Source organism: Neovison vison, chromosome 8 (genome assembly GCF_020171115.1).
Source record: "Neovison vison isolate M4711 chromosome 8, ASM_NN_V1, whole genome shotgun sequence".
Taxonomy (NCBI): domain Eukaryota; kingdom Metazoa; phylum Chordata; class Mammalia; order Carnivora; family Mustelidae; genus Neogale; species Neogale vison.
This window is the reverse complement of record NC_058098.1, coordinates 40,689,879-40,715,424: the sequence shown is the minus strand read 5'-3', so window position 1 is coordinate 40,715,424 and position 25,546 is coordinate 40,689,879. Positions and strand designations below refer to the sequence as shown.

The 25,546-nt window shown below is 39.2% G+C and overlaps 1 protein-coding gene across 1 annotated transcript in view; it reads right to left on the bottom strand.

Annotated features, from left to right (window-relative positions):
- Positions 1 to 25,546, bottom strand: part of MACROD2 (mono-ADP ribosylhydrolase 2) — a 1,971,347-nt gene that overhangs the window by 489,461 nt on the left and 1,456,340 nt on the right. The window contains exon 8 of the mRNA XM_044263475.1: positions 20,455 to 20,528. Within this exon, the coding sequence (XP_044119410.1) occupies positions 20,455 to 20,528 (74 nt within the window). The remainder of the gene's footprint in view (positions 1 to 20,454; positions 20,529 to 25,546) is intronic.

The following is a 25,546-nucleotide window of genomic DNA, read 5'->3' as shown; positions in this document are numbered from 1 at the left end:
TTACACATAAAACTTCTTTATACCACTAAACGTAATCTATGTTAACTGACAAAATAGATCATTCCTATCCGATGAGCTATTTAAAGCCACATTCACCTCTATGTCACTAATCATTCTACCATTGTAAGCTTTTTTCAGTCCTCATTTCAATTGATAGAATGGACTGGGGGATGCCTAGGTGGCTTAGTCAATTAAGCATCTGCATTTACCTCAGGTCATGATCCCAGGGTCCTGGGCTCGAGTCCCGCATTGGGCTCCTTACTCAAGGGAGAACATGCTCCTCATTTTATATGTTGTTCCCCTTGCTTGTTTGCTGTCTCTGTCTCTGACAAATAAATAAATGAAATCTCTTTTTTTTTTTTTTTTTTTTTTGTACTGGATTGGGATGCTTCTTTCTGAATTATCACTTCACCTAACTCCAACAGAATGGCCTCCTATGCATTGTACACATTTCCAGGCTTCTCCTCAACTTTGTCTCAAAGGCCTTTACAGGTCATCCCTGGGCAATTAGGTAGGGGTTCAGATAATGGAACTATTGTGAATATTGACCTCATTTTTATTCCACATCCCCACAGTCTTTAATCCCTGACTCTAAGAGTGTCCCTCTCCAGTCTAGTGCAAACCAGAAAGAAGAGAAAGGGAGATCAAGCTTCTCTAAGTATGGAATGCTTAATTCTTCCAACCCATTTTAACTGCCTTTCAAACCAAGGTCACTTGGCACGTCACTGATTTTAGGGGTAAGCCTCCATCTCTTTCTCTTTCCTAAATTAGAGCTAAGAATGAATTTGAATTCAATGTTTATGTACTCAATTTTTTTCCTGAAATTGTGTTAATTCTATTTCTTAGCAAACTATAATACATAGAAACTGCTTCCACATGAAAGGCCTTTCAAAAATCGTTTCATGGAAAACCTCATACAAAAACGAGACAACATATTTCAAAACATATTTCAAATAACTTTCTATCTGCCTCAGTTTCCTTATTAAAAAAAAAAATGGGGGGAAAATCCCCACACTCTGACAGGGTAGTGGTGAGGATTACACTTACTTAGCACAATGTCTGGCACATGGTAAATAATAAATGCTAACTCTTATTCCATATAAAGCACTTCAGTGCCAAGCTTGTGATAGGTTCTTAATAAATGGTAGCTATTACATTATCCTAATTAGCCACAAAGTAGAAAGGGATGGATATATTTCTCACACAATGTTATGAGAACACCTAGAAGCTTCTTTCCTCCTGCCAACTATCCTTTCTCTTGCTTCCGGTCCCTTCTCTGTTTTCTTCTTCCCTCGTCTTTTGTTTCATTTTGTTTTCAAATCAAACATGCTAGAGATGGAGGAAAAGGAGAAAAGGAATGGGAGCACATAGCACTTAGGTCTAAAAAAGAGGAATATTGGAACATATCTTGGTCTCTGCTTAGAAGTACGAAATTGCCAACACGGAGCTGAAAGAAATTTACGGTATTTTCCCAGTGGTTGGTATTTAATTAGCGCTCCACTATTGTCGGCTGGCTTTGCTGTCATGGGGATAAATCATTTGCAAGCGATTTTGGAGGCTCTTCCTGTCGCCACCACCATTTTATCAATCTTCTCATCAGCTTTGTCATTACAGATCTCAGCGATTTCTCACCTTTTCAGGAACTCTGCATGAATTTGACCTCCAGAAGTATTTGGCCACTATCATCTCAGCTATTAAATGTCAGATTCAGACATCTCAAACGGTGTGTCAAGACACTGCATTCTGGCAGCAATGAACCCATTACCTTTTTTTCCCCCTCATAAAGCTTGCTCTCCGGGCACCCGGAATTGTGTGATACAAGTTTTCCTGAGAGTCTCATTTTATCGTGGGTGTCTATAGAAAGAACGTCTGTTGCCAGCTACATAAATGTCCAGACTTTTGATAGTTTGTACATGTGCATTATGCAAATAATGTCTGCCCATCTTTTCTGGGTAAAGAAGGCAACTGAGTCAGATGAGAAGATACAGCTAAGCAACCTGCTCCATTAGCATTTTTCAGGTGTATCTGTTAGGATGAATGAATTCTTCAAAAACTGTATTTTCTATGCTTTAAAAATAGTCACACTGAGCTTGCTTTATCTCTGCTAATGAGTCACAGGAGAGCAGGAAGGCCAACGGATACCGCCTATGTGGCTGTCAGACTGTTTGCTATAAACACTCGTTTGTCATCTCTGCACCTAGGCCGTGGTGGCCTGAGGCGTGAGCATGCTGGGAGGGTTCAAAGAAAGGGTCAGTGAGACTGGAGGGTAGCAAGCAAGGGAGTAACAGTATGGGTGCCATCAGAGAGACCTTTCCTGGCTGTCATGGACCCATTTAGCAGCTGAGTGGAGCCTCTAGATCCTTCTTAGAATATGTATCAGGATTTTAAATAAATGAAAGTACAAAAGATTATTAAGGAAATGACTTATTGAGATAACAATTATGTGGAATCAGTGTGTGCTATGGTAATGTGTGTGTTTCTTTACTGACACATTTAAGACACGATCTAATGATGATTTGAAATTACAATGAGCATCAGTAGTGTTATTGTGATCTCCACAGCTCCAGTGTCACAGGAACTATCTGTGATTTTTATAGATGACAAGGTCACAAGAACTGCTGATACCACTGTAGTTTGTGGCTAGAGTTGTCATGGGAGTACTAAATTGCAACTGAAGTTTAATGAAGATAACTATTTCCTTTCCCCTAGTTCACAAACTCCCTGAGATGTCTTAAGACTTTGTGACCACCAGTGAAGTGTCCAGCTTGTAGGGGAGGCATTTGGATTCTACTCCCAGGGGAAGGAAGCCCAGGGAGGAGCTTACAGGCTCCAGTGTACTTGTCCATTTAAATCAGGGACGCCTGGGTGGCGCAGTTGGTTGGACGACTGCCTCTGGCTCAGGGCGTGATCCTGGAGTCCCGGGATCGAGTCCCACATCAGGCTCCCAGCTCCATGGGGAGTCTGCTTCGCTCTCTGACCTTCTCCTCGCTCATGCTCTCTCTCACTGTCTCTCTCTCAAATAAATAAAATAAAATCTTTAAAAAAAAAAAAAAAATCAGGAAGTGCCCAGGGTCTCCCCTGTTTCCTCCACCTAGTGAACACAGTGCTCTATGCAACATTTGTCCTGGCATTCACTACTTTATCATGTGGTAACCTTGCATTTTGTTTCTTCCAACAGAGTGTAAGGAAGAGAACTATCCATTGACCATCTTTGTATCAACAGTGCTGAGACATACCAACTATTGATTACGTATTAAATAAATTAATCAAGATTGAGATGCTCTTGAAAGAATTGCACATGAATCCACATGACCAAATTTCTCTGAAGAACATCCTTTCCTTTCTGAAAGGGATTATGTGCGGAAATACAAAACTTTTTAAAAATGTTAGTCTCAGACTTTAGAAGAGGAAATGGCAATATTGATGTCATCAGGGAAATTAAAACAAAATAATTTAAACATAGATTGAGGGGTGCCTTGGTGACTCAGTTGGTTAGCTGTCCAACTCTTGATTTCACCTCAAGTCATGATCTCAGGGTCCTGGGATCCAGCGGGGAGTCTGTCTGAGGATTATTTCTCTTTTCCTCTCTCTGCCCCTCCCCCGCTTGCGTTTCCTCTCTCTCTAAAATAAATAAATAAATCTTTAAAAATAAGTATATAAAGGTAGATTGATTTGAAGAAAAAAAAATAATGTGGTTACTTAAAGACCAAGTCTACCTTATGTTTAAAACTACAGGAGCCTCTTCAAGGAAAGAAAATGTCAGGTAGGCAGAAGCTAAGCATTATACAGACCAGCCATAGATCAACAGGTAAGATGACCTTCAGGCAAGATGAACTTCTAGGAATATTCACTGTCTCTAGTTTGTTCCCAGAATAAATTTTCCAGAATAAATTTTCCCAGAATAAATTACCTGACAGCTGCCTAACCCCAACATACTGCCGTCCATCCATACACAGAGGAAGGAGTATGGTAGAATCTCCCCCAGTCCTGGGTCACATCTAGGACCTGGCTGGAGCTCTGCAGGCTAAGGTTGGTTCCTAGTCCCTGCATTTATTTGGGGTTGGGGATGGAGCTTAGGGCTTGAATCTTAATTTGAAATCTACTGAAATACAGATAATGACCTATTTAGCATGTTTAACATTTGACACCAAAATGGTCTGTAAGAGACAGATGTACTGGTTTCATGCATGCTCAGCTCCAACAATGTCAAACATTAATTTAGTCAATACCTTCTTCTTAAAGATATTTTCCTGGCCCTGTGAATTAAACACACACCCCTGAGTGAAATTACACATTCCCTGTCCTTGCTTGAGTCAGTGGGAAAGCTAATAGGTACATCCACACCACACTGGAAGCAGTGAGACTTACATGTCTACACGGAGAAGGGAGGAAAGAATTCATTGGAGATGCAATATTTGAACATACATGATAGGAGTAAGTAAAGGAATCTGTCATCTCAAGAAGCATGTGCTCCAAGCAAAGACAGGGATCCCTAAGAACTAGAGCCATATCAGGGCTTACCGACCCTCAGGGAGATTTCAAATGTTCCTAAACTTGTTTATCATTTGGTAAGAGTTAGCAAATTAGTCCATGGCAATATCCAGGGTTCAAAAATGGTTGATCTGAACCAACAGGTTGTTCATCTCTAACTGTAATCACATGGAAGCCTTAGGAGACTATAAGCCATGCACGTCAGCTAATAAAAGTCCGATCTGTTAACTCTCTCATCCAACTTGTGATGACTTTGGGCCTGACGCTCTTCTGGGGTCAAGGAAACAAAAACAAAAGAAAATCCAAACTTGGATTCATAAATACCTTGGTTTCACAGAAAAATTAACAAGCAACTCTACATAAGTCACGGGAGCAACAGCATAGAAGATACAATGGAATCAGGGCCGAAGAAATTGGAATTAGGCTATCATGTGATTTGTAAGCACTGGAAAGATATCTCTGATATAGTAGTCTATTTGCATTATTAGGGTATAGATACAGGTCACTTTTGAAGATCATGATTATGAACTTGGAATCCTGAGTTAAAGTTCCAATTCTGCCATTTATTTGCTGTGTGGTCTTTAAAACTTCATTTACTTAATATTTCTAAGTCTCATTGTCCTTACTCATAAAACGGGAATGATTACAATGACTACTGCATGGGATTATCATATTAATTAAGTGACGTCATCCAAGTGAGGCACTGACCCAAAGGAAGCACTCAATATCTCCATAGGATAGGCCAATGAGACGTTTGATTTCATTTGTCATGGAGCAGTATGTCCCATGATTTCTGATCCTCAACAGTAGCTCTGTTGAATTCAGTAGTAGAAGTACAAAATGTGGTGTAGAACAGAGTTTGAATAAATCAATCTCTGTCTGTAAAACACACCCCTATAACCTCTGCTATGCACATTATAAATGTTTCTCATTTCCCTTAGTTCAAGGCTCTATGCTGCTGGGTAAACCAACTGCTCTAAGAGATTCACAGGTAAGGTATTGGTGAAGGGGCAACTTAAATTCCATTCCTGCTGCAGCTCCCTTATGGAATCTCTTTAATTACATCTTCCATAAATCTACTAATACATTCCAGAGTATACATTTATCCCTGCCCTCTAAAGAAAACCATTTGCTGACTGTACTTAGAAAGTAGGGAATATGAATTTTCTTTTTCCTTTGCCTCCTGAACAGAACGTGACTATTTGGGGGGGGCTCATTCCCTGCTGGCAAATGGCCACTTCCTGCCTCTAGACAGAAAGGCTTAAAAGAACTTATAAAAAAGCAGTCAAAATCCTCTGTAGACATCCAATAACTTATAAAGAAAAGAACGTTTTGATGAGTTAGTGCAAATGAATCAGGAACATATGGATCCTATTTCCCTTGAGTTTAAATTTGTAAAGAGAAAAACTTCTTTAAAAAATGAACTTTGTAGATGTCACTGAACCCAGGGGAAAAACACATGAGATGATTACTCAACTTAATACATTCCTAAGCTGCCCTGTGCTTAGTTGAAGCACAGTCAGGTCATTTGTAGCTCAATTTGGACTGTCAAACACATAGCCCATCATGCTCTAATTGTTTTCAGAGTAAAATTCTGGACAGCAAAAGATGTTGAGGTGGTTGTATTTCCAGCAACAAAACTTAAGCCTGGTGGTATCAGTTCCTTGAAGGAGGTTAATTTTGTTAGTGGCAAGAGATTCTGGAAACATTGTGGGTGACACGTATCTGCATATCCAGGGACCGATCCACAAGTGGGTGCTGTAAACAGGCTCCCATGAAGGAAAACAAGATACCAATCAGAAAATCATCTCTTGCAGCCATGCTAAATGGTGCTCTCATGCCCAGGGAGAACTAATTTTCTTCATGTGATACAGTAATTTATTCTCCAAAGGTTTTTCAGGAACAAAATAATTCCACAAGATCCAAAAGATAAACCTGTTGTCTTCCTTTTACAATATGACTATAAAAATTACTCAAATAATGATTCAGTTGTATATGCTGATGATTTTTACTAATTTATCAAATACATTTCAAGCATGGATGCATCCGAGCACGTATCCAGAGACAATGAAAACAGGACATAGGAAATATATGAAAATGTTTTCAAAAGAGAGAAACAGGCTCCCACTATGTAAAGGGAATCACAGAAGACTGACTAGAACTCCCATGGATATTTCACGTGAGCTGAGGTTACATGTTATATGTAGAAATCATCAAACTCATTATTTACTCATGTCAAAAGGGATTATGGAGGTGAAGAAACAAATGCTCATCAGTAGGAAGGCTTTGGTGATCACTCTGGAACATTCTAGACAAGGGCAGCCCTTCAAGGCTCCTAATCCACAATCCTTGGTTGAGAAGGGGAATACTTTTTGAGTTCTCGGTAGGTCCTTTCCCACACTGAAGAGAATAAGTATGACCTTGAACCTTAGTATGATCTAGCTGGAAAAGATCCTTAAAAGTAACTGATCTAATCATCCTCAACCACTTGCTGGAAAAAATTTTAAAATACAGACTATTGACCTCTCTGATATTCCAATGCAGTAGATTTAAGGTATGGTTCTGTTGTCTGATTCAATCATTTCCCAGGTGATTTTTCTCCTTATTTTATAGAAGAGGAACAGTCCGAGAATGGTTGTAACATCTCCTACAATCTCCTCAATTCCCAGGCTAGTGTCTCATGCAAAAGTTCGGCAATGCCTGGGTCATTAGGGGAACTTTCTATCCAATAACAGAGAAAAAAAAAAATAACAGCTCAGATGTAGGGAAGATATGCTGGTTAGAGACAGCCAATGTCTATGTTGCAAAATAAATGTAGTTGTGTTATCCTTATGCTTCTAAAGTCCACTCATAAAGAGAAAATTTTAAAAGGGCAGAATTATTCCTTAAACTTCTTGAAAAAGACTCTATGTTGAAAACTGAGGTATCTCTTAAGTCCCAACAAAGCCCATTTTTTTCTTTCAGATTTATTAGAGATTGCAGGAGGGTGTGTGTGTGTATGTGTGTGGGTGTGTGTGTGTGTGTGTTTTAAAGTTACCTCTGAGCAAAAGATTAAGTATATATCTAATATTTCAGAGCACTATCAGAGAAATAAGGGCAAAAAGTTGTATGTACTAGCATCACACCAATGCAGAAAGAAGCTAGGAACACATGAGAATTTAGACCAAGTGGGGAAAAAAATGAACTCATATGTCTTATCTCACACAAACGTTGATTGTGACTGAAAATAAATTGCATCATTTCAAATTTCTCTCCTTATATGTGTCTTTTACAGAGGGCACATAACGGAAGCTCTATATACAGATAACACTTCCTCACCACTGAACATCACTAGTCCGGATGCCCATTGGGTCACATGCCAGGTGGCTGTACCTTTGCTGCACAGTCAAGTCTAAGGTCCATAGTTCAGGATCTACCTGGAGCTCCCTCTGCCTTGCCCGAGACCTTCAGATGTGAACATCTCATTCTGACGAGGTTCTAGTAACTTGGATTCACCATAGGTTTAGGGAAATAAAAATCCTCCAAGTCCTTCTAGTCCTGCTTCATATAAAGGAACAGTTTCCTCACTAATTGCTGAGGTTGCCTGGCATGACATGAAGACACTAAAGCTTTCTTCTCTCAACTTCTTGTCAAGTTCCCGTATGATGGGACTTTGAGGGAGTTCATGAATAGAAATGAGTAGAATCCGATCTGATTGAGAGGGGCATAATACAAGTCCTTCTTTCAGTGGACTCACACTCCAGCTCCTCCAATTCAGCGTTTATACATAATTAAACTGATGTATGTCCAAACTCCCGTGAAGCTTTTTCTAGTATGTTTTCTGTTGAAGAGCCAAAGAGATTGGATAAATTATGGCTTTGCCAGACCTACCCATGTTTCTTAACATAGGAAGTAGGAGTGTCATTATCAAAGGAGGTCCAGTTTCCATAGAGGCCACCTCTATGCCCAAACACAGTTGGAGAAACAGGGAAAAGGCTATTCTACCCTAGCAACAGTTTCCATCAAAAACGGAGGCTTGACTGAGAACATTGCCTCTCAGGGGCAAATCACTTAATTCCACTAGAATAAGTGTCTTTTTTGTTCTTCCTTAAGTTGAGCTGGATGGCAGTGGCAAGACTACTGATTTTTCATTCAATTACAGCAGCACTTGCACCCTACTCAATTAAAGTGGAGGACAGGACAAAGGCTATTTTTTTTCCCTTCCTACCTGGGAAGCAGGAAGACACATGCTTTCAGCTATAGAACATCCTTCAGTAGACCTCTCAGTGTCATTTTTATCTCTGTGTCAGATGTGGATCTAACCACATGCTCAAAGGTTTATTTCCTATTTATAAAAATGTCACATCATTTGGATAATCAGCAGATTTAATTTCATAAGACGTTTTAAAGGTTGGCTGTTTTGAAACAACCATATGATCCAAATCATTTACAGAAAAACAACATGGGGGCCCTCCTCCTCCTACACAAAATGGGTCAAGGTTGTTAATATTTACCCTAAGGATATACCCATATGGAAATTGGGGACCATCTTAAAGACAACAAGGCAGCATATGTATGTCACCTGGAGGACCTAGAACAAAGGTTTCTATTGGTCTGATTGTGCTATGATGACCTGGGCAAAGGCGTAACCAGCTGCATCAGTGGGGTTGCACCAGAAGACAACCCTGATGGTGGTGAATTCTAGAGCTGGAAGAGCCATGGCCTGTGGAGTGAATTGTCCAAGATTATACAAGACAGTGAAAGAAGCTAATTATAGCCCAAATTTTCTGACTTTTAACTCAATGTCCTAATCTCACATTAAGCTTCTTCTTTGGGATAATAATAGGCAGTGGTGAACTACACCCTGCCTCTTCCCACCCAGCTTCCAGGCACCATAATTGCCATCTTGGATGTGTGGAAGAGCATCTGAGCTACTTTTACATTGTGGCCTCACTGATACAATATTGTAGGCTTGGAAGCTGTCCCATCATCTCAAAGACTTCCAAGCTATCTTTTGCAAAGGGATCCATTCTCTTTTAAACAACTGTGCTGTGCTACTTATTCTTGGCTTTCATTCAGTACCAGCTCCATTAAAAATTACATATTTTCTACCTTCAGGTTAGCCATTAGTAAGTTAGTAAGTAAATAAATAAAAAGATAAAATTTTGATTTGCCCCTGCATGAAAATATATATTGAAAGACTGGATTTTTAAAAGAGGTATTACTCACTTTCCTATTTACAGTGACTCTAAATTATTTTTTCCAATCCAACATATTTAAAGGAACTGGAATACTTCCATCAAAAGCAGTGATTCAACATAGCAGTTCTCTGAAAGAGAACTACTTAACACAGGTAGTTTGGGCAGGGAAACACCTTCCAAATGATTTTCAACCCTCCCTTTCTTTTAGCTGAGAATTATTAGCTTGAGTTGTTAAAACTAAAAATGGAAGGTCATTCTGTTTTGCTAAAATATAATATTTTGCCTTAGTTTTGATCCTTCAGTCAAGTTGGCAGATAGGCTTTATGACTTTGCCAACTGCCCAACAATCAGTGACATCTTCAGCAAAATACCCTCCTAAAGCAGGGCCCTCCCTCCTCCACAAGATGGCAGGGAACATGGCCACTGGTGGCTCCTATGCCCCAGATTTCTCAAGGTCACCACCAAAGTAGCTTTTATTTTCCTTGCCCAACTCCACCTTGCAAAAATGTCCAGAGAAAAAACTAATCAGACTATTTTGGGTTCCATCCCCACAAATGTACTTCAGATGGCCAAGTTTGGGTAAAATATCCAATTTCGGAGTAGCACCACTGGCCACAGAAACAGAATTATAAGAACATGAAAATGTGCAATTAGTTGACCTCAGGAATTTCCTTTTCCTTGAACTTCAATACCACCTATATAAAATTCAAGATCAAAACACCTCTCTTGAAAAAAGTTTTCTGAAGATGTAAGAGGATGTGTTACAGAAACAGGTAAAAATGTGCGTCCCAAACCCAGGCCATGGGACACACTAGGAGCCAAAAAAATACTGCTTTCCTTTTCTCTGTAGCTATTTCACATACTTACTTTATATCTCCTAGAATTCTTTCTAGAGTCCCAGGTCCAGCAGCAGTACACATATGAATTTGCCACACCTATTTAAATAATACCCCCACCAAGGCTGAGTATATTTATCTGAAAATAACGGGACCATCATGGACACTGTGCTGGGCTAAAGATGGCTGGCAGAAGAGAACATATGTCTATTATATGCAGTACAGAAGTCAACAAGTCACCCTGAACTACATGGAACTGTTGGTTGGTGTCACTAGGGCACCCTGGGACCCTGATCATCCAGACATCCCCGGCTGGGGATGAAAAATACCATTATACTTTACAGAGCTCTCTATACAAAGTAAGACTAGGGAAAAGGTACTTGGGAAATATTGCCTCAATGCCTAAAAGTTTCTGATGAAAACCCTCTGTACCCCATGCACACTGGCTAACTGGAAGTAGGCTCACTAACTAAAGTAACAAAAGTACATATTATATCATATATTTTGCTTCTTATTGATGGGAATGGGGTTATGAAGGTAATAGTAGGACTCTCTAATTTCTGGCTCTAAGAACAGGGGCAGGACTACTGTGAATAGATGCTAAAGCAGTGCAGGGATGGAGAGGTAAGTGGATTTTCCCATCTGGCAAGCTCTAACGTGGGGTGATGTATTGTGACACCAAGCACTTGAACACTCCCACCAAGAAAGGCAGAAGCTTCCTTGGGTCATGACTTTCACACCCGCAATGGGGACTGGGGTTCATAAGATACAGAGATAAAACTCAATTCTGACTACTGATGTAACTGGTTGCGGCAAATCTCAACAAAGACTACCTTGAATGGGAAAGTAGTGTGTGTGTGTGAGTGTGTGTGTGTGTGTGTGTGTGTGTGTGTGTGTTGTGTAAAAGAGAAGGGGGGAAAGGGTAGGGAAGAAAGAAGGAAGGAAAGAAGGGAAGGCAGAAGGCAGGAATACAAATTGATGGTATGGAGAGAGAAAACAAACTGTAAGTCATGGGGGTTTTTGAAGAGCGAAAGGAGCATGGCATATGTGCAAAGTCTGGGAATAATTTTCTTCAATTATGTCACAGCCAATGAGCATCATGGTTTCCACCTAAAGATCATGCTTGGGCTAGGCAAAGGATACAGTTTTATAGTAGCGTATTAGGATGATGATTATTTTTTTAAGGGTGATTATTATTATTGCCATAGCCACATTCTTACACAGAACCTGAAAATTTTAAGATGGAATTTATTTTTCCAAACACACATATTTTAACATTATATCGCACCAACAACTAAGACCAGCATACATACCTAAATAATGTTTTAGAGACCTAAAAAGACATTCCCCAGGGAAAACACTGAGCACTGCATTTGCTGCTTTCAAATCTCTGGATGTTAACCACACCCCCATGTTGTATAGAACAGAAGGATGGTATGTTATGTGTATTGCACTTCTGTAAAGAATAGACCACAGGAATTGAAACTTGGGGTGAGGGATGTAATTTTCTCCTTAGAAATGGAAGCATCATTTCATGTTTTATTTAAGTCCGTCTTTGAAGAGAGATCCTAAGGTGTTTTGTGTCAGTGACATAAGGCAGGCCCCACACTGGGGTTTTTTTGGTGGTCCATAATGTGATTCTGAAATAAAAGTGACAATTTTTAACACTGCATATGTTCAAAGACCTCTGCCAAGAGGGGGAGAAAATAGTCTTGGCACCAGAGCTAAATGTGACGGTTTCTTTGTGATCCATGATGAGGAAACAAGAGGCCACGTCCCTGATCTTGTCCCATTAGCACGAGAGTGGCATTTGAACCTTTCCAGAGGTTGAACGTGCACTTCTGCAATAGATTCCCAATTCTGTTTTCTGAAGTAGATGAATTGATTTACCTTTCTTGCTACTTTGTGGCTGTTGGTCGGAATGTTGGAAGGCAGCGGAGGGGGGCATGTATGTCACTGCTTCTACTCAGCAGAAACCAGTATCTTTACTTTTAAAGGGCACCAAATATGTGCTGAAAACTAATTTTTGTTTTGTTTTTGTTTTCTTTTAAATGACACAGTATTTGCTTATTTATTTTTAACATTGTTCTATGACTATAGTGGGCACAAAATGTTACATTAGTTTCAGGTGTACAACACAGTGATTCAGCTTCTCTGTATGTTACACTGTACTCAACATGAGTGTGGCTACCATCTGCCACCCTAAGATGATATTATAATATCATTGAATATATTTCCTATGTTTGCCTTTGGTTCTTGTGACTTATTCATTCCATAACTGGAAGCCTGTACCTTCCACTCCCCTTCACCCATCTTGTCTATCCCTTTACCCCCTTCTCTGGCAGCCATCATCAGTTTGTTCTCTGTATTTGTAGGTCTGATTCTGCTTTTTGTGTATTTATTGTTTTTTAGGTTCCACATATAGTGAAATCGTATGGTATTTGTCTTTCTCAGTCTGACTTATCTGACTTAGCATAAACTCTAGGTCTATCATATTGTCACAAATGGCAAGATCTCATCTTTTTTTATGGCTCTGTGATTTCATATATATATATATATATATATATGGTATAATATATCTTATATATCATATATAACATATCCTATATAATATAATATATATCACATATAACTCTCTCACATCTTTTTCCATTTATCTATTGATGGGCACTTGGGTCTCTTTTATATATTGACTATTGCAAATAATGCTACAATAGACATAGAGGTGTATATACCTTTTCAAATTAGTGTTTTTGTTTTCATTGGGTAAATACCCTGTAGTAGAATTATTGAATCATATGGTATTCTACTCTTATTTTTGAGGGGAATCTCCATGTTGTTTTCCATAGTGGTTGCATCAATTTATACTGCTTCCAAAAGTGCACAAGTGTTTCTTTTTCTCTACATCCTTGCCAACAGTTTTTCCTGTGTTTTTGATTTTAGCCATTCTGACAGGTGTGAGGTGATACCTCATTATGGTTTTGATTTGTATTTCCCTGATGATTAGTCATGTTGATCATCTTTTCACATGCTTACTGGCCAGTTGTTTGTCTTTTTTGGAAAAATGTCTATTGAGATCGTCTGCCCATTTTAAATCAGATTATTTGTGGGGGTTTTTAGTAGTGAGTTGTATAAGTTCTTTACATATTTTGTATATTAACCCTTTATCGGATAGAACATGTATATATCATATATCATATTACCAATCAGTAGATTGCTTTTTTGTTTTGTTGGTTGTTTCCTTCACTGTGTGAAAGCTTTTTATTTTGATGTAGTCACAATAGTTTATTTTTGTTTTTGTTTCCTTTGCCTTAGAAGACATATCTAGAAAAATGTTGCTATAGCCAACATCAAAGAAACTACTGCTGTGTTCTCTTCTAGGGATTTTATGGTTTCAGGTCTCACTTTAGATTTTTAACCCATTTTGAGTTTATTTTGGTGTCTGGTGTTAGAAAGCGATCCAGTTTCATTCTTTTGCATCTAGCTGTCCAGTTTTCCTGCACTGTTTATTTAAAATACAGTCTTTTCCCCATTGTATAATCTTTTCTCCTTTGTCATAGATTAACTGACTATGTAAGTGTGGGCTTATTTCTGGACTCTAATCTGTCCCACTGATCTATGTGTCTATTTTTGTGCCAGTACCATACTATTTTGATTACTACAGCTCTGTAGGATATCTTGAAATCTGGAATTGTGATAACCTCCAGCTTTGTTCTCCTCTCTCAAACTGCTTAAGACAGTTTTGTTCTCTGGTTACTATCTGTTGACCTTGAGGTCTAGAGCCCACAGGGTAAGGTCTGGGAGCATGGCTAGCAACAAGCTGTAGAGTAACATATCTGCCTCAATGGAACACTGCCACATACACAAAACATCTCACGATGCCCTGCCACAACTGTACACATAATGCTTAAAAGGATAAACAGCAATACTACACAAGTATCAAGTTTCTCTCAAAAGGCACAGCATTAACAATTTAAATGACATGTAGATGATATTTAACATTTTGTATAACAATCTGTTTGTGCTAACAGCACAGTAAAAAAATATCATATTTTAGGCAGAGGGCCAAACTCTGCATGCAAAGAGAGAAAATTTTCACCTTTCTCCTACAGAGAAGAGAACTGATTTTGGTTTTGAAACTGCAGAGCTAGGGTTCTTCCCTGCCAGTGATATCTAAGTCACACCAAGGTGCCCCTTCAGGGCCTTCAAAGATGAATGAAAGACTCCTCCATTGACTTCTTCCCACCTCAGAATAAAAGGGTCTGCTTGTGGAGGAGGGGGCTGTCAGCATGAGGAGGGAGATGAGGAACTTCCCATGGAGTGCTTGAATGGTAAAGATTTCTGGGAAATACCATCTTCAAAGATCTCCAGAGATATAGCTGGGGCCTAGTCTTAGGAGGACCACAGCTTCCCCTCTGTATATCTACACATGCCACAGTTTTAATTAGAGCCTCCCAGAATGCTATGCTTCTGCCATCTCTCCACCGCTTTCTAACTGCTGGGGATAAGGTGTGTTTAGGTTTGTGCCATGCTACAACCAAAGCCCGATTAGTACTTTAGTGTTTCCATATTTAAAAGTACCCAGAAAATCCACCGATCTTCCATCTCAGAATCTTCATCTTAGAGGCTTTACCCCTCAAAGATGACTTCCCAGAAGACTTAACCCAGGTCCTCTGTGCTGCAGGAGGCTTGTTCCTTTGGGGCATTTGAAATCACTGAATATGACCTCCATAATGGGGAAATCTCTCGTATCGTATCAGGACATTTGTAGCTTTCAGAGGGGAAAGGCATCCTGCTCTTCTTCTGCTTTCTATGGAAAGAATTATAAATATGTACATTTCCCCAGAGACCAATAGTCAGATGCCATATGCGTCTCTGGGGTGGGACAATAGAATAGGCACTATAAAAACATTTCTTGAGCTAACTTCCAGATATGAAAGGGGTGCCTCAGAGCTGCGGAGGGGGAAAATCACTATTTCACAAGGAATGATATTTTTAGACTGCATGAAGAATGAGGAATGCATGAAACTGCGGATGATAACGCGGACCAGCCACCCCAAGTTGAGAGTCTGGGCTGCATTTCTGCTGCTGCTCATTTCCATAACGGCCCCTTATTTTGTTCGCTTGTCTCTGTAATAAAGTTTCTACTTGAGAAAAATGGGCACTTATGGAAAGGTTATCATGCCACATGCTGTCATTTGTTTCAGAGTGAACTCTGATATTCTTTTCTTGTGATTTTTCTGAACTCCGAAGTTCTTAATTCTTAATTTTACTGAAAATGCCAGTGGGTAATATTCATCCCTTGCCTACCTCACACTTGATCCCCGGGTCTCTCTGCCTCATGCTTTATCTCCTCAGTCATGATTTCCGTTTCTTTGTATTTCTGTTTTGTAAGATAATTCAACTCTCTGGTTTTCTGAGAACAATAATACAAGTCTTAGCAGGGAATATTCTTTTTTGTTTTGCAATTTTTCAATAAGAAGTCATTATGTTTCTTAGTCCTGGTAAGTCATTTTTCTGTCCCAATTACATCCTCTTGAGATTTCTCCTTTTTGCTCTAAAGTACTGCTCTATCTCTTCCTCTAGAGCTGCTGCAGTCAGAGCCAACTGACTCTTTGTTCAGCTGGGCTCCCTCAGGTCCCTGAGTCCCCCTAAATATGTGGTGTTAGCAGCATCCTCACAGTTCAGACTTTGGATAAATAAAACAAGTCAATGGTGGATGACAGAATACATTTTCCCTAGTCATGTCCCAAGTGCTCCAGAGAAGCCTCTCTGAATGTGGAAATGCCCAGCCACACAGGCCGGATGAAGGGGATTTGTGTAATTAAATAGAAATGTCCCTTCCTGATGGTTTAGAAATCAGAGGGTAAATAAGTGGTGAAATATGAAGGCTTGCTAATCACATGACAACATCAATTATCAATTATCAGTGATCAAAAATCATGAAGTCTGAATTGCATACTAATCTGACTGAGAGAAGTTTGGCCACTGATACAATTCACATTTACATGGATTCCCTATTTCTCGAGAGGGAAATCTCAGGGGACATAACTAGCTGAAAGATCCAGAAGATGCAACTTTGCTCACCAACCTCAGCCCTGGCTTTGCATTGAGCAGGACTCAATGACTCATGAGTGGGTCCCAGTCATCATGTGGCCATATTAAGCTGGTGAATGGGTAGGGTAGGATATGTGCCAAGAAACAAACAAACAAACAAACAAACAAATGAAATAGAGATATGAAAGAGATTGAGAGAGTATGCAAATGAACTCTCTTGTTTTCCTGTGAATTTACAGTTTGCAATTCTGGTTACTCATGAGACCCTGCTCTATCTTGTTCTAGCTCTTGAATTTCAAGACTCATTTTCATATAGTTCATTAAGCTAATCTCAAACTAAGACCCAAACCCAAGTTAGAGTTATGATAATATGATCAATTTTACCATGTCCTTCCATCTGACTTTTTTTTTTGAGCTTTGGACTCAAGTAACCAACTTACTATTGGAAAGCTTCACTGCATATCTAAGATCATCTCAGGCTTAACTATCTGTAATTCAATTATTATTTTTTTGTTTTTTGTTTTGTTTTTTCTGTTTCTCATCTAAACATTTTCCTCTACCTAATTTCTTAGTAAACGCACCAATATTTACCAAGGGGCTCAGGTCAAAACCTAGCTATTATTTTTGACCCTCCCATTTTTCCCATATACCACATCCGATTTACAGCTATGATAGACATTACTACTGTTCATTAATATCCATTTGCCTCTCTTCTGAACATATGAGAGAATTTCATTTTCTTATCTCCTGGGTGCCTTGCTTTGGACAGTGAAATGTGAGAAAAAAGTTATATGCATCCTTCCTTTGTAGAAGCATTTAAGAGCTATTACTTGATTGTCTATCTTTTCCTGTCATGTGATAGATGATATTTCACATGGTAGAGTGTCTGTCAGCCTGGGTTCCTGACTAAGCCAGAGACCTTTGCTGACTCAATACATATAAATAGTGTGAGCAGGAAAAAAAAAAAAAATAACCTTTGCTGTTTTATGGCACTAAGATTTGTTTGTAACTGCAGCATGAACTGGGCTACTCTAAAATAATCCCCAGGTCCTGCTGGCTCTATTGTCAAAATATATTCCAAACCTGATGCTGTTACCTCCTTTTCTACCATTGCTGTATTTCAAAGAATCCTCATCTCTTGCCTGGATGTATTATAGGATCCTCTTCATCAGTCTTCCCTTTTCTATTCTGAGGTCTCTCAAAAGTCCCTTTTCCAAGAAGCAGCCAGCCTATTGTCATTTTAAAGGTGAAACCTCATCATGCCACTCCCTGTCCCAAACTCTCAACAACTTCCCACTAGACTTAGAATAAAAATCCAAGTTTCTCCGTGAACCACAACACTCTGTGATTTGACCCCTACCTATTTGTCTAAATTCATTTCTTGCCATTCTTTTATGTCTCAACTCCAATTGCATTGCTCTACCATTAATTGCAAACAGTAAACTCATTTTCCCATCAGGGTTGTTCTACTGCTGTTCCTTCTATGTGGAATATTCTACCTCAAGACCTCTTTATGGTTGGCTTACCCTTCCCATCACACAAATCTTTGTCCCAAGATTACATCCTCAGAGCCCTTTCTAAATGATCTAAAATCACACCCTCCAATAACTCACTATCAAGTTATCTTGGTTTACTTTGCAAAGTACTCTCTGAACTATCTTGTTTCTTTATTTGTTGATATCTCTTTTCCCAGACTATGAATATCATAAGAAGAGGATTTTGCTTTTCAGCATTCTATCCCTCATATCTAGAAAAGTTTCTGGTGCTTAGTGAGATTCAGTAAATGCTTGTCAATTGAGGGAATTAATGAATAAGTAGCTTAAACAATGAGAATGTCAAAATCATACTCCTGTGAAGAGACAACGAACTTATCAGTGCCTAAACCTCTTCACTTGTTTCTTAACGGAGCAAAAAATAAATCAAAATATTGCAAGATAATATATTTGTATAGCTTTTATCTATGTCCTACCATTTACCATGCATTTATTCAGTACAACCTGTTTTGTTCAAACTAACTTATTTAAATTAGCCTAAGCATGTTGAAACAAGAAGTCTTTAAAAAAAGAATTAGCTCATAACATGTTAAAAGTCACAATGGCAATAACTAAGTTGTGTTCCTCAAACCAAAATGCCTTAATTTGTATTCAACAGACCCCAGAAATGGGCAAAAAAAAAGACATGAAAGCAAAGGAACAGACTCAAAGACAAAGAGTAAGCTAACAAGGAGATCAGGGCACAAACCATTAAGTGGGAAACACTAAGTTAACACATTTCTATGGAAAATAACCTTCTGAATAGTTTAACCAGAGAAAATTGATCATAGGATTTGTCAATGAGCTGTAAATATAACAAACGTGTTTGTTCTTCATAATCATCTCCTTGATGATTTGGGGGTGGATGTGTGTACTTCCCTCACATACCAATATGACACATGTGAATCCATCAGTAGGGAATACCCTTGGATTATTAGTGGTAATAGTGGGCTTACACCAATGTACAAGCTCCATTTTCAACTCTTATTCATGAACACTCTACATTTCTGCTAAGCAGATGGTCCAGGTGAGGAACTTTTACTGTAACCAAGGGATACATTTAAAATACCACTTTCAAAGGGACTAAACGTCTCTCCCTTGTTCAGGATCTCCCCAAGGAGGAATGGCTGCTAGAGTCAGGAGGACAGAGTCTGACTCTTGGCTCTGTGACTCTGAAGTCCTGAGAATGTCACTTAATCTTTTGATTCTAAATGAGAATAAGAATAACAATACCTATCCTAGATAGTTCATGAGATTGCTGTGAAAATAATACATGTTAAAGAAATGTTTTGTAAACTGGCTATTTTAACTATTTTTTTTTAAATTCTGCTTTTTTGTGTGTTTCTTATCTAAATTTAAATTATATATATCTTTCATAGTAAGAGGAGAAGAAAGAACGAGCACCAAAATGGAGATGTTTGGCCATGTGGTCTTTACCTCTACTGGAGTTTAACAATTTCTGTATCTATTTAAGAAATGCTGAAAATATAACCACTAGCAGAAAAATGACACTACACTTTCTTTAAACACACGAAGGCACCAAGAGCTACTCTTATATTATAGCAAACTCCCCATTGTCTGTTTCTATACCTAAACATTTCCTAACAATCCATGTCCTACCCAAGAAGAAAGCTAAATTCATGGTCTATCTTAAATGGGATAATATTCTTTATAGCACTTATATGAATATCTGAGGAGAAAAACAAAATTGGAAGGAAAACACACAAGGTTGCGCACTGTACGAAACCTATTGTTACAATCAGTTAGTTGCCCGAACTCTGAAATCTAAGCCTCCACAGTGTCTTTACTTATTCTGTTGCTTTGTTAACTTGAGTAATTCTGTTCATCAATAAACACAGCCTAAATATTTTATTAAATAAACATAATAGGAGGCATGGTGAAAAGTCAGAGAGAAGCATTTAGTTTCATAAAAAATCCTGATCATGGGAATTTAGCTATCAATTATCCAGGCTTACTCTAATCTCACATTCAGAAGTTACTTTATGGAAATGATTAATTATAAATAAAGAGACCTCAGGATACCAAAAAATGTACACCATGTCAACAAAGATAACTTCATGAAAAAAACGAGACTTAAAAACCTAACGTAAAAATGAGATCATGGCTAGGTGAATCTGATCGTTCTGCCTATCTTCACGACCAAAATCAATCACCAAAATCCCTTCAGAAAATTAATTACAGGAAAATATTCAATCCTCCATATAACCCCAATTAAGCATGGCCCATCTCAATGATTATGTTTACTTGATATTTATGGATATATTTTTCTGCTTTTTCTGAAATTGAGGATCAAATGAGGCCATCTTAAATGTTTTCTAATTTTGTTGTTCCTCTTACCTCGTGATGATTCTTGGACAGCCATTCCTTAATGGTGCTGAGGGCAATGATGGAAGCAGGCTCATTTGGGAAACCTAAGTGAAGGGCAGAATAAAACAAATTAACAAAGAAAGATGAAGACAAGAGAGAATTCAATCATGGTGTGACACTAAATTTTTCTCATTTAAACAGTATTCAATTCAACCAATTACTATTGAGCAAGGCAGGCCTTAGCAAGCTATACATGGATGCGAGGCCTGTGACCATACATAAAGGCATTAAGGGGATCAGTCCTATACCAGTCTAAGGCTAACAAGCAACAAAGGATTTAACTGTCTTCAATTCTACAACAGAATCAATTAAAAATGTATTTACAGGGCACCTGGGTGGCTCAGTGGGTTCAAGCCTTTTCCTTCGGCTCAGGTCATGATCCCAGGGTTCTGGATCAAGCCCCGCATCAAGCCCTGCATCGGGCTCTCTGCTCAGCAGGGAGCCTGCTTCCCTTCCTCTCTCTGCCTGCCTCTCTGCCTACTTGTGATCTCTCTCTCTCTGTGTCAAATAAATAAATTTTTTTTAAAAATATATTTACATTTGCTTGGTAGTTTTCAAAGCACTTTCATATAATATTCTCAGAAGAGGTGCTCAGATTAAGGTTTATTACCCTTAATTTACAAATCAAGTAAATATGGCTACAGAATACATGTGGTTGACCTACACAGGCCATAGGGCCAGCAGTATTCCGTCAATGAACTGATGCAAGACAGGGCAAACAACTTGCAGAATAGCCATACAACTAGAAGTTATTATCAGAATTCAAAGAAGGTAATGCCTGCTCCATTTAGGGTCATTGGAAATTACATCTGAGATGAAGACTATACGAACTGACCTGGTTTTGCACTACAGATCTGGTTTTCAAAGGACAGGACGAATGACACTTATGCTATGTCCTACTGAGCAGGAGCACAGATAATCATAATTCCCAAAGCTCATCTGGAATATCCCTCTAGCTTATGTAAACTGAACCTATCCCTAAACTTGCAAAACCACCGGACATTCTGCCAATAGAGATGAATGTATATGAACGAATAACTTTACACACTATATATTTATGGGGCAGAAAGAAGAAGAGATGGGAGTGACTATTCCTTTGAAACTATTCTCTTTAAGCTCACCACTGGCTTCCTAATCACCAGATTCCATACAGGCAATCAATCCATCAGTCTTCATCTTTCTCTGTATTGTATTAGCTTGATTAGTTTTCCATGTTTCACATCCTGCATTTTCTTTTCTTTAATTATTTTTTTATTGTTTAGAATGTTCAATGCAGTGTTTTTGATATGTCCATGAAGTTGTGCAACCATTACCACTAACTACAGATTATTTTCATCATCTCCCCAAAAACTCTGCACCCATTAACGGTCACCCCCAGTATCCCTCTACCGCAGCCCTTGACAACTATGAAATCTACTTTTCGTCTCTTTAGATTTGCAAATTCTCCTCCTGGATTTTTCAACACTACCTTTGAGGTTTCCTCCTACCTATTTGAGCTCCCCTGGCTCCCTTTTCTAGGAGTTTCCATTAAATGTATGCCATTCCCAACCTCGAAACTCAGTCTTCTTCCTCTCTACTCTGGGTGAGCCAGCTGCAGTGTCAGCCACTGACATGCCTTCGAATCAGGGTGCTCCTGTGACATTGTGCTGTGCAGATGCAGAGAGAGGTACTGCTGAAATGGGAGATCTGGGATTTAAAAGACCCAGTTTTATTGGAAGGCAAATACATATTCCAGTAGTTCATACGGAACGTTTAAATCTCATTAGACTTTCAGAGACAATGTGAGAGAGGAAGAGCAAGAGAGAGGAGAAGTTTGTCCCCACTTCCAAGAATAAATGTTGCTTTTTCTGATTAGGTTTCTACATACTTCATAAGAGAGTGCATTAGAAAAGGGGACAAAATAAAGCAGGGCCCAGCTGCACTTGACCATAGGGAAAATGTGCACAACTTCCCAAACTTTGTAAATTGATCTGTGACATTTGGGATTATGGATTTGTTTTGAATTTTCATCCCATTTATTATTTTTTAAGATTTTATTTATTTATTTATTTGACAGAGAGAGATCACAAGGAAGCAGAGAGGCAAGCAGAGAGAGAAGGGGGAGTAGGCTCCCCACCAAGCAGAAAGCCTATATGAGGCTCAATCCCAGGACCCTGAGATCATGACCTGAGCCAAAGGCAGAGACTTAACCCACTGAGCCACCCAGGTACCCTCATCCCATTTATTTTTTCCTTAAATGAAGACTTCAAAATGTAAAACCCTTAAAATAAATGTGTTAATTAGCTAATTCATTAAGCAAATTATTACTGAACCAGAAAAGAAAAAAATACATAGACCCACTTAATGAGTCCCTGTCCTCTAAAGCCCAAAGTCAGAGGGAGGAAATAGATAAGAGGGAAGCATGACAAGCACATCAGGGTTGTAGGGACACAGATGAGAGGAACCAAGCAAGAAAGAGGAGGCTTTCTAAGAAACCAGAGAATGTTTGGGGAAGAGAACAACAAAGCGGGGAGCTGAGGAGACATGGTCTTCAGAAGTAAGCTGTAAGCAACTAGGAATGAGTGAAAGAAGTCAGGGGAAGTGAAGGGAGAAGGTCTTGTGGACTGAAAAGAAAATAAGGGGAGGCCAGGATGGGCATCTATGGTTAGGGGTTAACAATGGGGGTTTTTCCGGTCCACCTTTCCCTGGAGTTTAGCACTACATTTGTCATCAGCTGGATACCCCCCCTTGATGTTGTCCAGAACTAGAAATGTAAGGTGTATTCTTCCACAAAATCAACTTCTTCCTGATTTTCTGGTTTCTGCCTATGGATTTCTCTCTCTCTCCTAGTCACTACAGTACTTAATTGCTTTCCTGGCTGATAAGTGAGTCCCCTGAGATATTGTATACCACGCTTTCCTTCCCTTCTTTGCCCACTGATATCATTCAAAGTCCAATCAGCCCTCACCCCAACAACAGTAGTTGACTCATAACTGTGCTCTTTTGGTCTTCTCCCCTTTCCCAATCTGTCCATCACACCACTTCCAACTGACCCTTCCTAAAGTATGGTTACCACAACCTTACACAAAGCAATGGTGGCCTTGCTGATGCTTCAGCTCCTACAGAGGAAACTTTTGTACCTTTCTTAGCATAAGTCCCCACAGGGGGCCTTCCTAGACTTGTATCTTAGCTTTCCCTATTTATTCTCCTCCCATGAAATTCTTCTCCAACTTTTTGCTATGCTTAAGAAGTACTTAAATCATAGGATTATAGGGCTATATAAAGCTAATAAATACTGTAATCATGCTCAGTTGCAATGGCCATCAGCATTAACCTTTAGGAGATGTAACTCCCCACAGAGAAATTATACAAGTTGTTATAGAACCATGGCAACTATGGTCAGTTCTTAATTATTTGTAACCTCCCAGTCACTTTCCCACATTTATAAAAGCCTCTGGCATTGAGTTACGGTTTTCATTTCCACCTCAAGCCTCGTCATAATTGTGAGTGATTTCAATGTCCAATAAGATGATCCACCCAACACCTGGCCTGCCAGTCCCTTGACCTGGTCATTTTTGACAACCACCTCCATGCCACTGCCTCCCCATTCACCTTGATGTAACTTTTCTATTCCCAAATTACTAATTTAAGCTGTGCTATCTCAAAAACCCTTCTTTCTCTTTAGTTTGATCTGCTACTTTCCAAGGTATGTTCTCCATAAGCATTTGAAAGCCAAATTAATGCTAACATCTCTCCCCCAAATGGTAGGACTCTTTCCTACCTCTCTAGGCTCTTCTTACACTGTATCACTCTTTGCTTTTTCAACTCCAGCTACACTGACCTTCCTTCTGTCCTTCGAATGTGGCATGTTTCCTTTTGCTTCCTGCCATAAGGCCTTACTCATGCTCTATCCTCTTCCTGAAATGACATTTCTTCCCTCTGTTCCTAGCTTATTTTAACTTTCATTTGTGCTTCACTCCGTCATCACTTCTCGAGAGAAGGCTTCTCTGATGAGGACGACTCCCTATTTGATGCTTTCATAACATCATGAACCTTTCCCTGGCAGCTCATCAGAGTTTCATTTTTACATTTTGTAGTTATTTATGTACATATTTGATTAATATCCCTAGTAGAGTGAAAGCCTAAAGAGGCAGATGCCACAAGTCTCTTATGTGCTTATCACTGTATCCCTAAAACATTGCTGGCACATAGAAGATGATCAATAAATGTGTGTTGAAAGATGGAATGGACTGTGGATGTATGAATCATTGTATTGACAGCAGGAGAGGCTGAGCACTGGGAGAACAGGAGTGTTTAGCTCTAGAGCATGGGAGAGCAAAGGGATCCTGAGACATCCAAGCAAAGTGACATATCCACAATATCCCATTGCATCCCTGAGAGGGAACCATTGAGAAGATGTATATGAGAGAACACAGTTCCCGGTGAAATGGTGCACTGTTATTAATTAAAAAGGGGGGAAACAATAAAATAAATGTTCCTGAAAATACGCCTATATGGGGAAAAAAAACAAATACACACACACACACACACACACACACACTCACACACACACACACACACATATGTCCCCTAAACCCTGAACTTTGTTTTATATATATATAAATGACAAAGTATGGGGTTCAGGGGACACAGCCATAGCACAATCCTTTGTCCACTTAACTGCAAGACCCCAATGGTTACCGGTAAAACCAATGAATAGACAGGATGGAATTTTTGTCTGGGGATGGGCTTCCACTCCTGTTGTGACTCAGGAGGTCACAACAGTATTCTAGTCACCCGAGGGCTTTTGTTCACAAAAGCAGAATGGCCACCCAGAGGGAAGGCTGCAGACAAGCTTTAGATGAATCATTGAATTAAATGACATAGAAAATCTCTTCCAAGTATGAGGGTCAATGAGGCTGAACAAGTCATTAATTATTTAGGGCCTGGCGTGCAGGGAATTGTATATGTCCAGGTGTGCACAGAATCTGTGTTTTCTGCTGGCATTCCACATCTTAGTTCCTTATTCATTAGTAAGGATTATTAAGATGAACTTTTGTAGTGAATGTTGATTTACCAAACA